This window comes from Ambystoma mexicanum, chromosome 7q (genome assembly GCF_040938575.1).
Source record: "Ambystoma mexicanum isolate Mex_15411 chromosome 7q, UKY_AmexF1_1, whole genome shotgun sequence".
Classification (NCBI taxonomy): Eukaryota; Metazoa; Chordata; class Amphibia; order Caudata; family Ambystomatidae; genus Ambystoma; species Ambystoma mexicanum.
This window is the reverse complement of record NC_090941.1, coordinates 861,851,825-861,865,665: the sequence shown is the minus strand read 5'-3', so window position 1 is coordinate 861,865,665 and position 13,841 is coordinate 861,851,825. Positions and strand designations below refer to the sequence as shown.

General features: G+C 41.8%; 1 protein-coding gene across 6 annotated transcripts in view; it reads left to right on the top strand.

Annotated features, from left to right (window-relative positions):
* FAT3 (FAT atypical cadherin 3) overlaps nucleotides 1–13,841 on the top strand; it is a 1,069,235-nt gene that overhangs the window by 937,229 nt on the left and 118,165 nt on the right. For all 6 annotated transcript variants that reach the window (XM_069639361.1, XM_069639365.1, XM_069639363.1 and 3 more), the window contains one exon: nucleotides 10,266–10,423. In XM_069639361.1, the coding sequence (XP_069495462.1) occupies nucleotides 10,266–10,423 (158 nt within the window). The remainder of the gene's footprint in view (nucleotides 1–10,265; nucleotides 10,424–13,841) is intronic.

Here is a 13,841-nt window from a genome sequence, read left to right as displayed (position 1 = left end):
ACACCTTTGAATTGTCCCACTTATAGTGTCAGGCAAGGTCAGGCACGTTTCCCCATCTGTGCACATCTGACTCCAATTGAGTCTCACCTGAGGTATAAAAAGGATGGTTCTGCCAGAGATTCAGAGTGAGCTGGGGATGTTGACCGGACCAGAGGAGCCAAGGAGCAGGGAGATGCAGGGAGAGAAGCCCGGAGGATACAGAGGAGAACGGCATGCCGAGACGCTGGCCCGGTGTTCGTGAGGGGCTCCAGTGTGGCTAGGCAGCCAGAGCGAGGCAGGCTGTATCCTGCCAGCGGTGTTCAGGGAAATGCTTGTTCCATTGGAATATGTGCCGGTCCCAAGAGTGTCTGAGGTGTAAGTGATAAGAACTTCATCTCGACCCAATAACACAATGACGTGCTCACCACTGCTGCGCTACTATAGGTGAGTTTCGGGAGCCAGAAAGAAACTCAGTAGCGTGCTGGTGGCTGCAGCGGGCGCAGTAACATTGAGAAAAGTCAACAGCCCAGTGAGTGAAAGCATGGAAAAAACAAAGCAAAGCAAGAGAAAGCTGGAAAGTGGGAAAAAAGCAAAGTGGAGTAACAGAAATGACGCTAGAGGTGTGGAAATAAACAGAGACATAGCAAGTGCACTGGGAGCATGCAAACGGCCAAGAGTGGGTGTGAGAGACAACTGACTGTAAGGAGAGGGGTGCAAGCAACCCAAAACCCAGAGAGATAGCAAAGAGACAGTGAGAAGGAAAATGGACAGTCAAGAGAGGGTTCAAGCAACCCGAAAATGAGAAAGAGGGGGCAAGCAACACAAAGGAAATACAGAGAGTGCAAGAGGCACATTAAAGGGCAAAGGAAGGTGTAAGAGACCACAGCGAGAAACTGAAGGTGCAAGCGAGCACAGTGAATAGTAAGGAGAAGTGTGCAAGAGGCACAGAAAAGTGGAAAGAAGGTGCAAGTGTGCATGACAGAAAAAGAAGATGTGCAGAAAGCATAGTAAAGTGGAGAAGCACAGTGAATGAGGCACAGAAGAGGAAAAGGTGCCACAGAATAAGGGTAAGGGTTACAGGTCTGAGGGGTCGCGCCTGGAGGAGCAAATAACCTGGCATTCTCAAAAGTCTCTGGTACTACCCCCGTGAAAGAACTGTACAGTGAAGGGTACATCCTGACAAGAGGAACCTTTTGTTTGTTTGAGACAAGAGGGGCCTAGGCTTGGGGAAGGGAACCCTAAGAGTCGCACAAGAGAGGTGGTTGAACTTCGTTCAGAGAGGCCTAGACTTGGGGAAGGGATTACTGAGAGGCCTAACAGCAACTGTGTTTTTTTGTTTTTGAAGTGGAAGGACCAATGCTTGGGGAAGGAAACCCCAAGAGACCCAGAGACATTGTGAATTTTGAGTCTGTGTCTCCCCTGATGCCTTGCCTGTCTCACTGCTGGTGTTGTTTCATGGGTAAAAGAGATTTGTAATACAATTATGATATGAAAGTCCTGGCTGGAGAGTACAACAGGTGAAGAAAATTGTAATAAAGTTATGGTATGAAAGTCCTGGCAGTGAGAACACCAGGCAAATAGAATTATAATAAAGTTCTGGTAGGAGAGCACGCCAGGTGAAGAGAAGTAAAGTTATTGTATAAAACGTCCTGGCAGGAGCTTATACCAGGTGAAGATAAATGTGTAAAAGACCGTAAAGACGTCTGGACAGAAGAATATACCAGGCAAAATCAAGTGTGTGTTAATTTACAGGAGAATCCTTATGAAGTTACATGCCCTATGATCTTGAACTATTTGAAATGTGATTCATTGTTTTGACCATTTCCTGCACAAATGAACCTGGGGATGGGAACTATTTCCCGAGAACTGTGTGTGTGCCAAGAGGGAGAAGCCATCTTCTTGAGCTACAAGAAACTTGTGTATTGGAAATAGGAACCTGGGCAAGAGACCATTCCCAGACACTGTAAACATTGTCCACTTGGAACGTTTGGTTGGAGTTATATCTTTTCATTGAATTGGAACATTTGTGCACCTTGCGATCAAGAGAGAATATTCTTTTCACTTTAGAGTACATTTTTGGAGCGTGAGGGCCAGAATAAGATTTTGGACACAGGATGCTGCATTTTTACTTTGCACATCTTGATAACGGACATACCCCTTCGTTTTTGGTTGAGGTAGGGACATACCTCCTAGGATAGGGATAGCAAGGCCTTTTCCCAACCCCTTTTGATTTTGAATAAAAGTTAATAGCCAAACCTATGAGTCCTCTGTGTCCGCGTCTCATTCCTGGCTCCTCACATAATGCAAGAGTTTCTTCATATTGGGGCTTCATGGAGCGCAAGGAACACTGAAACAGCAGTAAAATGACTCATGCCATGTACTGACGTTTGGTTATGTAATGCTTTTAAGTATTTGCTTTTATAAATCAACCACTGAAGATGGCATTTATAAAAATTTACAGTCATCGAGGCATATAGAAAAACAACTCATAAAAGAAGCATATTTTGTCTAAACCAGACGGTGGTAATTCTCTTAAAGTGGCTTTTAACAATAGTGTCTCAATGTTTCTGTAACTCTGGCATCTGGTTTCCTTTTACCTGGATTCATTCTTTCTGTTAACAAAACATTCTGCATTAGACAAGTCGGTGATTTTCATGCACTGATGCATCTTCACAAGAGTAGGGTAGTCCTCTGGACCATCATTCCTTTTCATCCCTTCCTCATCCCAATTTTCACTTTAATCAAGATGTTGTTCTCATGCTGGTTTTCATAGTAAGAACCTCACATGCGGATGGAAAGGGGTCTCTTGCTTCTCCTTTCTTCATTGTGCACTCGAAAAAAAAAACTTTGACTACTGCAGCGCGGAATTCTCCTCCTTGTTTGGTTATTCTTTTCTCAGTGGCATTATTTTTATTTTGTATTTCCCAATTTTAAATCATCCTTTGCAATTGCTTGTGTAATGACACGAAAGAGGCAGTGGGCCAGAAGTGATCAATAACATTTTGCTTTTAATTTCTGCCTTCTGGGGCTTTTTTCTATCCTTAACATTTTACCAAAGCATTCTTAATGTCCTTCATTTGTGACATTAGATTATCACTCACATAATATCGGTGGTCAACCATTCCACAAAGTAGCTAGACTGCTTCGACACAGTTCCTAGGCTACACCTCTGGAATCTCAGGAACATTTTCCCATTCCGTAGACATGAAGAGCAATTCCCCAGGTATCTTCCTATGCCATCTGAAGGAAGCTTTAGTCACTGGATATCCAATCCAGCGATAATACGTAATACATCAAAGCTGTTTTGGCAGCCTAGTTCCTTGAAACCAGACACACACCTACACACACCTCCACAGCACCTCATCTGAAAGTTCTCTGTTACCAAATAACCCATTTCCAGATCATTAATGATGATGGACCAATGGGCAAGAGTAATTTTATTTTTTGCATTACTCATTGCACCCTTTCCAAGGGGACAGGTGCTGTGCTACAGGACTGTCCACGCACAGATGCTCAACATCACACTACATCATTTTTAAAACTAGCCAGTCTCATTTTTCTGCTTAAGAAAATGAACGAGTTAATAGATGTATGCAGTGCAAGGACATGGAGGGCTGTGGTTCGTCATGGGCTGAACTTTTTGTGTTGACCATTTGGTGTTCTCTAGTGAGCTTCTTAAATGCTATTATATTTCTATTCTAGTACCTGGACTTTTGTATTCTAGCTTAGCTTATAACAATTCATTTAAAATTGTTGTGTGCCTATATCTTCAATTCAAGCTATCCATGATTAAAAGGAAAAGCACATACACCAAGTAGAAGAGAGAGAGAAAAGGAACATAAAAGAAAAAGAAAATAATTACATACATGAAAAATAAACAGTTACATTTCACAACCACGTTATTTATCATCTATCAACACATGTAATTCATATCATTAATATCCTTTTGTTATCTCTATGGTTTTATTGCACATTTAAGAATTCTTTTTTTCATTTCCTCATGCATGATTATTTTATTTTATTTTATTGAGCATTTGTTAGACCCTTTATACAACAGAATTGTGTTTCAAAGCACCACAAGGCTAAATGGGAAGCGAACAGGGAAATATATTAACAACAGCAAAAACAGTGAAATACAGTCATGGTCCTACTAGGCCTTGTGGCATTAGGACGTGCAAGTGCAGTGAGGAATCATTACTTTCTAATGAACTTTGAACCTACCAAGATCTCTAACCTTAAGTTATTCCTTAATTTTACCCCTCATTGATTTTTATTGATTAATGCTCAACATATTCTGATGCATAAATCATCCATTCCTTGTTTCATTAATTTGTTCTTTGTAATAGTTCTGTAAAGATAAATATGTCCTAGCCCTCATTTCTTCCTAACAAATGTGTTATTGAAAATAACAATCTTGTTTACCTTTATATTATGGTATGATTCCTAGTTTGCTTTCTTTTTACCATGATTTGCAGAATGTTCTGAATTAGGTCTAGCTCCTACAGCATTAGATTGTGGGCATTTCTCTCTGCCGCCTGACTGCAACAAGATTCTGGTGAATGCCAGGGCTCCAACCACACTTGCGTTCTACAAGCACAAGCTTTTCACTGTCTGGTGCCAGTCACAGAAGATCTCTCCACAGCGCGTTATGGCGCCGCAACTTCTGCCTTACCTACTCTCGCTGGCAACAGCTGGCCTGGCCCACATGTCCATCAAGGTACACTTAGCTGCCATATCACACTACAACCGGGCACCTGGTAAGCCCTCTCTGTGGGCTCAGAGATTTGTGAAGGGGTTTCTGAGTTCCTAAAGGGCTTTTTCAAGCCATTCCGACCGGTGAAGTCTGTGGCCCCGGTGTGGGAGTTGAATGTAGTCCTGACCAAACAGATGGGTGCTCTGTTTTGAGCCGATGCACTAGGCATTATTGAAGTTTCTTCCGTGGAAGACCGCCTTTCTGGTGGCAATTACCTTCAGCCAGGCGTGTGGGAGGAGTCCAGGCTCTATCCTTTAGGCCTCCATATTTGTATTTTCACCAGTCCAAAGTGGTGCTACGAACTCATCTGTCCTTTATGACAAAGGTTCTGTCTACCTTTCATTTGATCCAGTTTTTGGTCTTACCAGTTTTCTTTGTAAACTCTTCTACGTTTGCATTTGCTGGATGTGTGGCGTTCCTTGCAATTCTATCTGGTACACACTAAGGAGTTTCGAAAGACTACTCAACTTTTTCATCAACTTCAAACGTGTGGTGCATGGGAAGGCCCTATCGAAGGCTTACATCTCCAGGTGGCTCTCTGACTGCTTCATGCTTTGCCATCAACTGGCTAACAGATCATTGCCAGGCTGGATGAGAGCCCATTCCACCAGAGACATCGCCTCGACTACAGTGTTTCTCTCTGGTGTTCCCTGGCTGGATATCTGCAGGGCTGCTACACGGAGGTCTACCCACCCCTTCACAAGATTCTATTGTGTCGACAAGGATTCCAGAGAGGAGTCCCATGTCAGACAAGCAATGCTTTACAACCTGTTTTCTTGAGGTGAGTTTGTTCCAGGGGTACGTCTTTTTGTTTCTGTTGAGCCTTGCCGCATCCCGTAGTTGTGTATATGTACTGCAGTGTAATTGTATTCATAGCATGTGGCATGCAAGACCCCATGCTGGAGAAGGAACATGTTACTTACCTGTAACTATTGTTTTCCAGGATGGTCTGGCATGCATTCACATGAGGACCCTCCCTCCTTCCCCTATATGGCTCTTGTTGGTTCCTACTGCCACTTTACATGCACTACCAAATCTCAAGATGTCCACCAGGGGTGGAGTTAAGGAGGACCAATGCCATTGGCTGGGGCAGTATGACCCAAAATGACAGTAATTGGCTATGCAAGCGACAGGCCTTTTTTAGCTCAGAGCTAGGCTGCTTATCAAATTACTGAGGATTCCCAGCCTGACAACTGTAAGAGGATTCAATTCAACACTACAGCCACGTCAATGCCTAGTCTGGGATACTGAATGGAAACCCTTATTGATATATCTTTATGTCCAGTTCATGAGTTCTGGATGACTACCCCTATATAACACCCATCTCTTAGAATCCCCCTAACCCCACTGAGCCAAGAAGTAGTTCTGTTTTGCAAGTATAAAAGGTTTATTTGAGAATTTAAACTATATATATATATATATATATATATATATATATATATATATATATATATATATATATATATATATATATATATATATCACACTTTATAATAAATTAATATCTGATAGTACACTTAGACATGTGATGTTGATCAACAATGGGTAATCTGGCACTAGCACACTTCTTTACAATCAATGAGGAGTTAGTATAGGATGGATAAAGTAGCAAAAATACTTTTATGATTTTAAGGGAAAAGCAATGAGGAATAAAATGCAGTACAGAAATACTTGATATGATTTTAGCAAAAGATAAGATAATCACTTTTTCTCTGGCAATTCACCACCCTCCCCTATACAATGTAAGAAATGGAAGGAGATGGAAGTAACACACACAGTTCTCAGGAATGCAATCAAATACAATACGAAATTCAATTCCCAACCCAGCAAGCTTAGAGAAAACCGGTATGAGTTTTAAAACACAGGCCCAAGTGCTTTGAATGTGGTGGCAATGAAGTGAGAAATATGCTGAAAATGCTTTTAATTCCCTTTAGGAGGTTCAGGGTGAGTGAGAGATACTTGGGATGAGCTCAGGCTCACTTTAGCAATGATTCCAGGATGGGTATTAAGAGGCAAACACATTTTTAGCAGAGGAAAGCAAAAAGCTGCTATCTTTTTACAGGTAAAGAAATCAGGCCAAATCGCAAATCGCGGCAAAATTCGCGAGTGTGTGAATCGTGATTACGGCAAAGGTATAAGGGAGCATGTCTAGGTTCTAGGTTCATTGGAAAGCTGAGATTCTAAGCTTTCAGAGGAAAGTTAAATTTTGTTCCTAGCCCAAACGGTTCCAGAGTTACGGACGATTAAATTAAGGTAGTTTTCGGATTTAAAGTAAAACTCAAAATGACAGGTGACAGCTTGCAGCTGCAGAATTGACAGGTGACAGTTGTGCAGCTTTAAAAATGACAGATGATACGATTTCTAGGAGGCAGTTCTACTTAGGTTAAAATAGTTTGGATTAGATTATTTTAACTAAGAGATTGGTTCTGCACAGTTCTGCTAGGTGCTCACAATATAAATTTGAAATAGGCCTCGCCACGGATCTGGTCAGGTTTTGGACTGGACTCCGGTTCTGGTCTCGGCACTTCACAGTGATCTGGGTCAGCTCTCTGGTTCTGCTCACAGCGGTCTGGGGCACTCTGGATCTCTGGTCTTGTCTCTGGCAATTGTTCTTGGCAAAATAATTCAAACAGCTCACCCGGCTGTTGAATAGTTTGGTTAGTTTTGAGGCCTGCTGAAGAGGATTCAGCTGGTGGATTCAGGCCTCTCTGCTACAAATTCTGGAGTTAATTTCTGCTACAGGTTCTGGAGATTGATGGATTTGAAGTCTGGATCTCTGGATGTGAAGTCGTCGGTCAGCATGCTCCGCAGCAAATGGAATTGAATGTCTCTACCTGTCCCAGCAGTCTCTTTTTATGTGTTTTGGAAATGGGTGTGTACCTGGGCCTAGCTAAGCTTGCCCCTCTCTACTTGTCATTGGCCCAATTCTCCCCTCTCCCATGATTGGGGGAAGGAAATGGATTGCCATCAAGATGAGGTCTGTTTATGGGTCAGAGGATCCTCCCCTGGTCAGTTTGCCCACAAATCTATATTTGATTCAAATACATCTTTCCCAGATACGCAATTTGTTGAAATTACATGTGCACATTATATATTCCTTATGGTCCATGCTTGTCCGCCTCTGATCTTCCTGGGGGCTTGCATTCAAAAATGACAACATTTTGCGCTTTTTAACTGGTTTTGCAATATCGGACATATACCCAAAATTACACACATGTGCACAATGAGTATGGACATTAATTGATGAAGTGTCAGATTTTTAACATGCAGACATTTGGAGTAAGACCCTATTTCCCGCTAGCAACCCCCCAGAATACACCAGAGGGTCCTAACGCCTCTAAAAATGTTCACAGAAAAATCAGAAAAATAATGATATTACTTATATAATTCTGACAAGTCCGCACTTTGAGTTATCTATCTTTTTAAAATTATTCCCTGGTCAAAAAGGGGTGTGGCTTCCCACATCACAGGGTGGAATAACTGGTTTATCCACTTCCCCCAAGCTCAGCTGCTAGCAGAGACACAGCCCCACCCAGTTTCCCCTAAGACGAAGCCACTTTACGGCCCCCCCAATATAACATTTGCCTGAGTCCAGGACAGGCCTTTGTTCAACTCCCTGTAGTCCCCAGCTGCTCCACCCCTAATCTAATCAGAGAGGTGACAACTCCTTTTGGCAAGGGGAGTGGCTGAATAGGTTTCAACTCCTGTCGGGGGGTAGTTGTGAGGCAGAATCCAGTTTCATTAAGCCAGGTTTCAGCTAAATGTCACTTTTTGTTCCCAGTTTTCTACATTCAAATCAAACTGGCAATGTTTACATATACATTAAATAATTACTTCCTTCAAGTCATTTCAGAATATAGTTTTACATTGTATCCACCTCTTAGCAAGTCTTTCCTTGGTCTGGTTTTGTTTCATTTGTTAAGTTTTACACAAAAGTCTGGTGGTTTTAAAATGCCGGCTTTCTGATAGTGGTGAGTACTGGTAATGCAACCATTTTTGGGATTGAGAAAATGAATTCCCCACAGTTCTGAGTTGCTTTTTTGGCAATCAGGATTGCCATTCTCAATGGTTTCAGGCTACTGTGTGTGTAGCCCAATGGGGGTTTTAGGCAGTGCCCTCCTGTGCTCACAACATAGGCAAAAATGGATGGCAGCCTATTCTTCATGTTTTCCCTGTGCACTCTCTGGGGAGTTCTGGCCATCATGATGTTTTCCATGCCAGTACTGCACAGTTTTATTGTAGGGCTTGGATGCATGGATAAAAACATCCCACACAACGGGGAACATTCATAGCATGTGAATCCATGCAAGACCAATGCTGGAGAACAAGAGTTACAGGTAATTAACTTGTTTCTCATAAATGAATTGAGATAAGCTAAGCTAGAATACAAAGGTTTGGGTACAAGAATAGAAATAAAGTAGCCTTGACAAAGCTCACTAGACGACACTAAATTGTCGAGTGAAGTCTAAGCGAAACACGTGGTGGGCAAAGTTCAATAGGTCAAAGCTCATTATGATGTTATTAAATGGCACAATTCAGTGTGGTGAAACAGAATGTAAAATAGGATGTTGAATAATGTTAAGATAAGTGTAGGCTGGTGAAATTGAATGTTAATTATATAGCACGTTGTTTCTTAAGATGAAAGCGATTGAGCAGCCGATGCAGTTCAATTGCTGATGCTGTGGATATGCCAGGCAGCGGAAGTGCGCTATGTGCAATCTAAGAGTTTTATAATCTGCATACAAAGATTAATGCCTGATAAAGTTTTAATGCACTTAAGGCATCTACCTGTTCTCAGTTGCATCATAGAAAATGCATGGGCACAGCAGTGCCACAAAGGAGTTTGAGCATTGGCCACCAAATGCCATCTTCATCATGTATAAATGTGGAGAAAAGTCTACTGCCCCTGGAGTTTCAATGTTGGTTGCTGTAGCGTGGGTGGGGAAAACATTGCTGTAACTACTTATGGCTTCAGTAAATACTTACATCCTACATAACGCCTTTTCTCAACTAGCCTATGCTGTTTGCAGGGACCACAGCATGCCTTGAAAAACTGCATTATAATCCCATTGAATACCCTCTGAACTGTGGATCATCATTGCAAGTCAGGGGGAAAGAGTGCTAATGAAAAGCTATATCCTTGATCCACTAGTTACAGGGGTTTGCAACCTCTGGCTCTCCTGATGTTCTCGACTACAGCTCCCTTCACCCAGCACCATTGACTTTGCTGGCAAGGGTTGATGGAGTTTGCAGTCCAAAACATATGGAGAGCCAAAGGTTGCTGACCCCTGGACTAGTAAAAGGGATACACTGACATCCCATGGTCATCCAATAATAACAGGAAAAACAATGAATATTTACCATCAATGAAGCACTTTAAATGACGTTTTGTGCTTTACAAGCAACCTGCATTGTGCATATGCCCTGTGAGAAATGACTGTGGAATGGAAGCATCTGGTCGCCCTGCACATCTCAATGCTTGATAGAGCATACACAGATAATTTTATTTATAGATGCCCAATCTTTATTTCAGGCCATACGTCTCTCAGTTTTGCTGGAAACAGCTACATCAAGTACAGAGTTTCTGAGAACAGCAAGAGGGATGAGCTCAAGCTGGGTCTACGTATGCGGACACTCCAAAACAATGGAATCATCATGTACACCAGAGCCAATCCCTGCATGATCCTTAAGGTAAGGGCAATACAGTGTACAGCATATTTGTATGTTTGTATGAGTTTGTGACTTTTATTTCTTGTTCTTGACTCATAATACATAATGCATCACCCTGTGCAACAGCACCGCAGTTTGACTGCTAAAGAGATTTTTTTGTCATCTTAATATTTCAAGCACTTGAATCATGATTAGCATACTTTTATGAATATTCTATTTATATATTTTCATCAATGACACTTGTGATGTCATTGTTCATATCCTGGGGGTAGTCCATGGAGCAGTGCATGGAGGTGGAGTGAATTATGGTGGCTTAGCCTTCCATAACTGGTCAATTTCTGGCAGCTTTTGGTTTTACTAGTAACCATAACGTCCCTTTAACAAAGATTTTTAATTGAATATCAAAGGTTTTTATTAGTGCAACTTAACCATAACGTCCCCTTAAGAACGTTTTTTCAGTGAGTTTCATGGGTTTTTACCGGTGCACGCTAATTTCCTGCAACTTTCTGATCAACCTTACTCCAACATAGCAAAATGTTTGTCCAATTTACAAAGTTTCACCTTAAAACTATTCTGTCATTCCCCAACTTCTAGCATCATTTTGAACACTTCTATACACTTTTTGCAACTTTTTCCACTGTTTTTGTGTTGCTAACATCCATGAACATCTGACGTCATCGCAGACTTTCTGGATGGTGTCACATGACCACGAGCATGATGAAGTATCCGCAAACATGTCCACATTTTGCGAACGGGTCTATGCTTCGCGGACAGTTTGAACAGCATTTTCCAGCTCATCTAGAATCTTTGAAGCTCAAAATGTATCCTTCGACAGCAACTACACCTATTCTTACTCATTATCATTACCAATCTAGCACACAGGACATAGTTGGAAGAATATCAGCAAAACTGCTATTTATCTTAAAAATGACATCAGCTATTGCTATAGGTGTGTTACAAATGCCAGATCATGTCATATCATATCATCCCTCCTCCCCAAAAGCCACCACGACCACCAGCTGGAGGACCTACACAACAACAAAAAGCGCAGTACTTCAGAAAACAATGAATCGGATCAAGATGATGTAGAGGAAGTGCCTACCTCTAGCACCCAGAGCCACAATGTGGCTCAAAGCCAATGCATTTCGGAGCCTTGCTCCATCTTCAGGGCTTATTCCCAGAGCCTTGCAATCTGTTTGAGTGTGTGATCATGATCTCCGGAAGCTTTCAGTTAACTTAAAGAGTGCAGCGTTCTGTCCTAGCAGATGTCCGGCATCTGCAAAGCTCCAAAATGCATTGCCTTTCAGCCACATTGTGACTTAAGAAGCTGTTTGCCTTGAAAAAATCAATTGATACATTGGTCTATTTGAATTAAAACCATGGTTTGCTATGCAACCTTGTATTTAATACTAAGACCTACAAGCAAAGACAGTGAAATATGAAATGAACTAGGTTTACTACAGAAAATAAATGGGACTCTAAAATTGGCACTATATTATGGCTCATCTTGAGTAATATGAGACCATCAGGCATTACTGGGTAGTTCAAGCTGGTTCTTGCATTTACATGTTTTTGTGGATGTCTTTGTCGCAGGATCAACTAAAGCCCGGTAGCTCCTATACACTGAATAGAACATTGTACAAACAAGAAGATATTATAATTGAACAGACTGTGGTGCCCGCTTCTTCCTCCATCATGCCCACTTTAACCCCATTGCTGGTCCCTAGTGGTCATGGCCAGTAAGCAGATTATCTGGTCATGGCTGGCCACCACCCATGGCCAAAGGCAATACTTCAGTCACCAAAGGTATATCACTATTTTTTGTACCTACATTATGACACTTTTCAAAAAATAAAACACAGACACATGTGCAAAACCATGCTTTCAGCTGCATGCCAATGCTCCTTGCAGGAGTTTGCTCCAAATCTGCCCATGTTTTATTTTTGAAAAGTGTCAAAATGTACATACATAAAATAGTCATTTAACTTTACCCCTACCTGACAAAATCCATTCAGACTTTGCACAAACATTCAAGGTTTGTTCTATAATCTTTCTGAAAATGGTTGTCAATATTCGTCAAACGGCAACAAAGTTATAAGCCATCTAAAAATCTTGAGACCCCCGCCTCTCTAATTTTGCCCCCTCTTGACAAAATCCCACCAAACCTTGCAAAAACATTCACATCTAAGTCTAAAATCTTGTTTTGCAATCTTGTGTGCAGATTCGTAAAAATGGAACCACATTTATAAGCCTTTAAAATATTTTGGGATCCTTCCTCTATTGTTGTTCCCTCTTAGCAAAACAGCACCACACTTTGCAGAAATATTCAGAGTCAGGTCTAGAATGAAATTCAAAAATGATATGCAGTTTCATTGAATGGCGCCAAAGTTCTAAGCCATCCAAAAACTCCTTTTTACCAACCCTGTTATGCAGAAATAGGCATAAATGTCCCCGAACATCTCAGATGTTCAGGAACATCACAGACTGCCCCGGACATTGAAACTGTTCACAGATATCAATGTTGAAAAAACACTTTTTTGGGGCTTTTTAAGGTCATATCCCATCCCATCCTCATCACCCCTCATCTCGCCAAAGAATGTTTCATTAGTTTGACAAGTGCAATATTGTTTTTAAAATATGTTTTCATTGCGGTGTTCGTGGACAACGGCGGCTGTCCGCGAATCCAACATGTCGGGTGTTTCCAAAAATGTGACGCACCTCACGCTTTTCACCATCCAATCACCAGACGAGTCTGATGTCCGTGGACATCACGCCACCCTCTAGGCCAATCAGAGGCCCATACACGGAGCAAACGGGGAAGTGAGTCCACGGACCAAACACAGATACACTGATTCTATTTACCTAGTTTTGTCGGTTTTAAAGAAAACTACTGGACGGATTTACCCCAAATTCTGTCCAGCGGTTTGGGCTGTAGGTGTCATCAACATTTTATTTCCATTGTGTCTATGGGAAAAACCACACATCTTGGGACCCCCCTATAACTTTGAACCCCTGCATGAAACCTCACCAAACTTCGCAGAACCAATCTGACGAGGTCAGAGTACTGCATCTACTATCTTTGCTTATTCTGTGGTCTTTCTTCAAGAGTGGGTTTGTGTAGTGTTTTTCTAGTTTGTATTGCACATGATATGCCTAATTAAAGTATATTTGTTATGGAGCCTTGCTTAGACGTTGCTTTGGACTGTTATACTTCGCTGTTTGGGTTGCTACTGAACCCCATTCACACACCCCTTAGCCTTTCCTCTGCCAACTTTCCCACAAAAGTCAAAGGAGTTACATCTCTTGACTGTGTCTGTTTTACCTTTATGATTGTGTTGGCTCCTGGTGTGAGGGCTGTGTGGGCATTTTAGCCTCTACTCAGGCCTGCACGGCTCCAGGGCAGGAGTCAATTCATCACATATACCCTTTCAAGAAATCT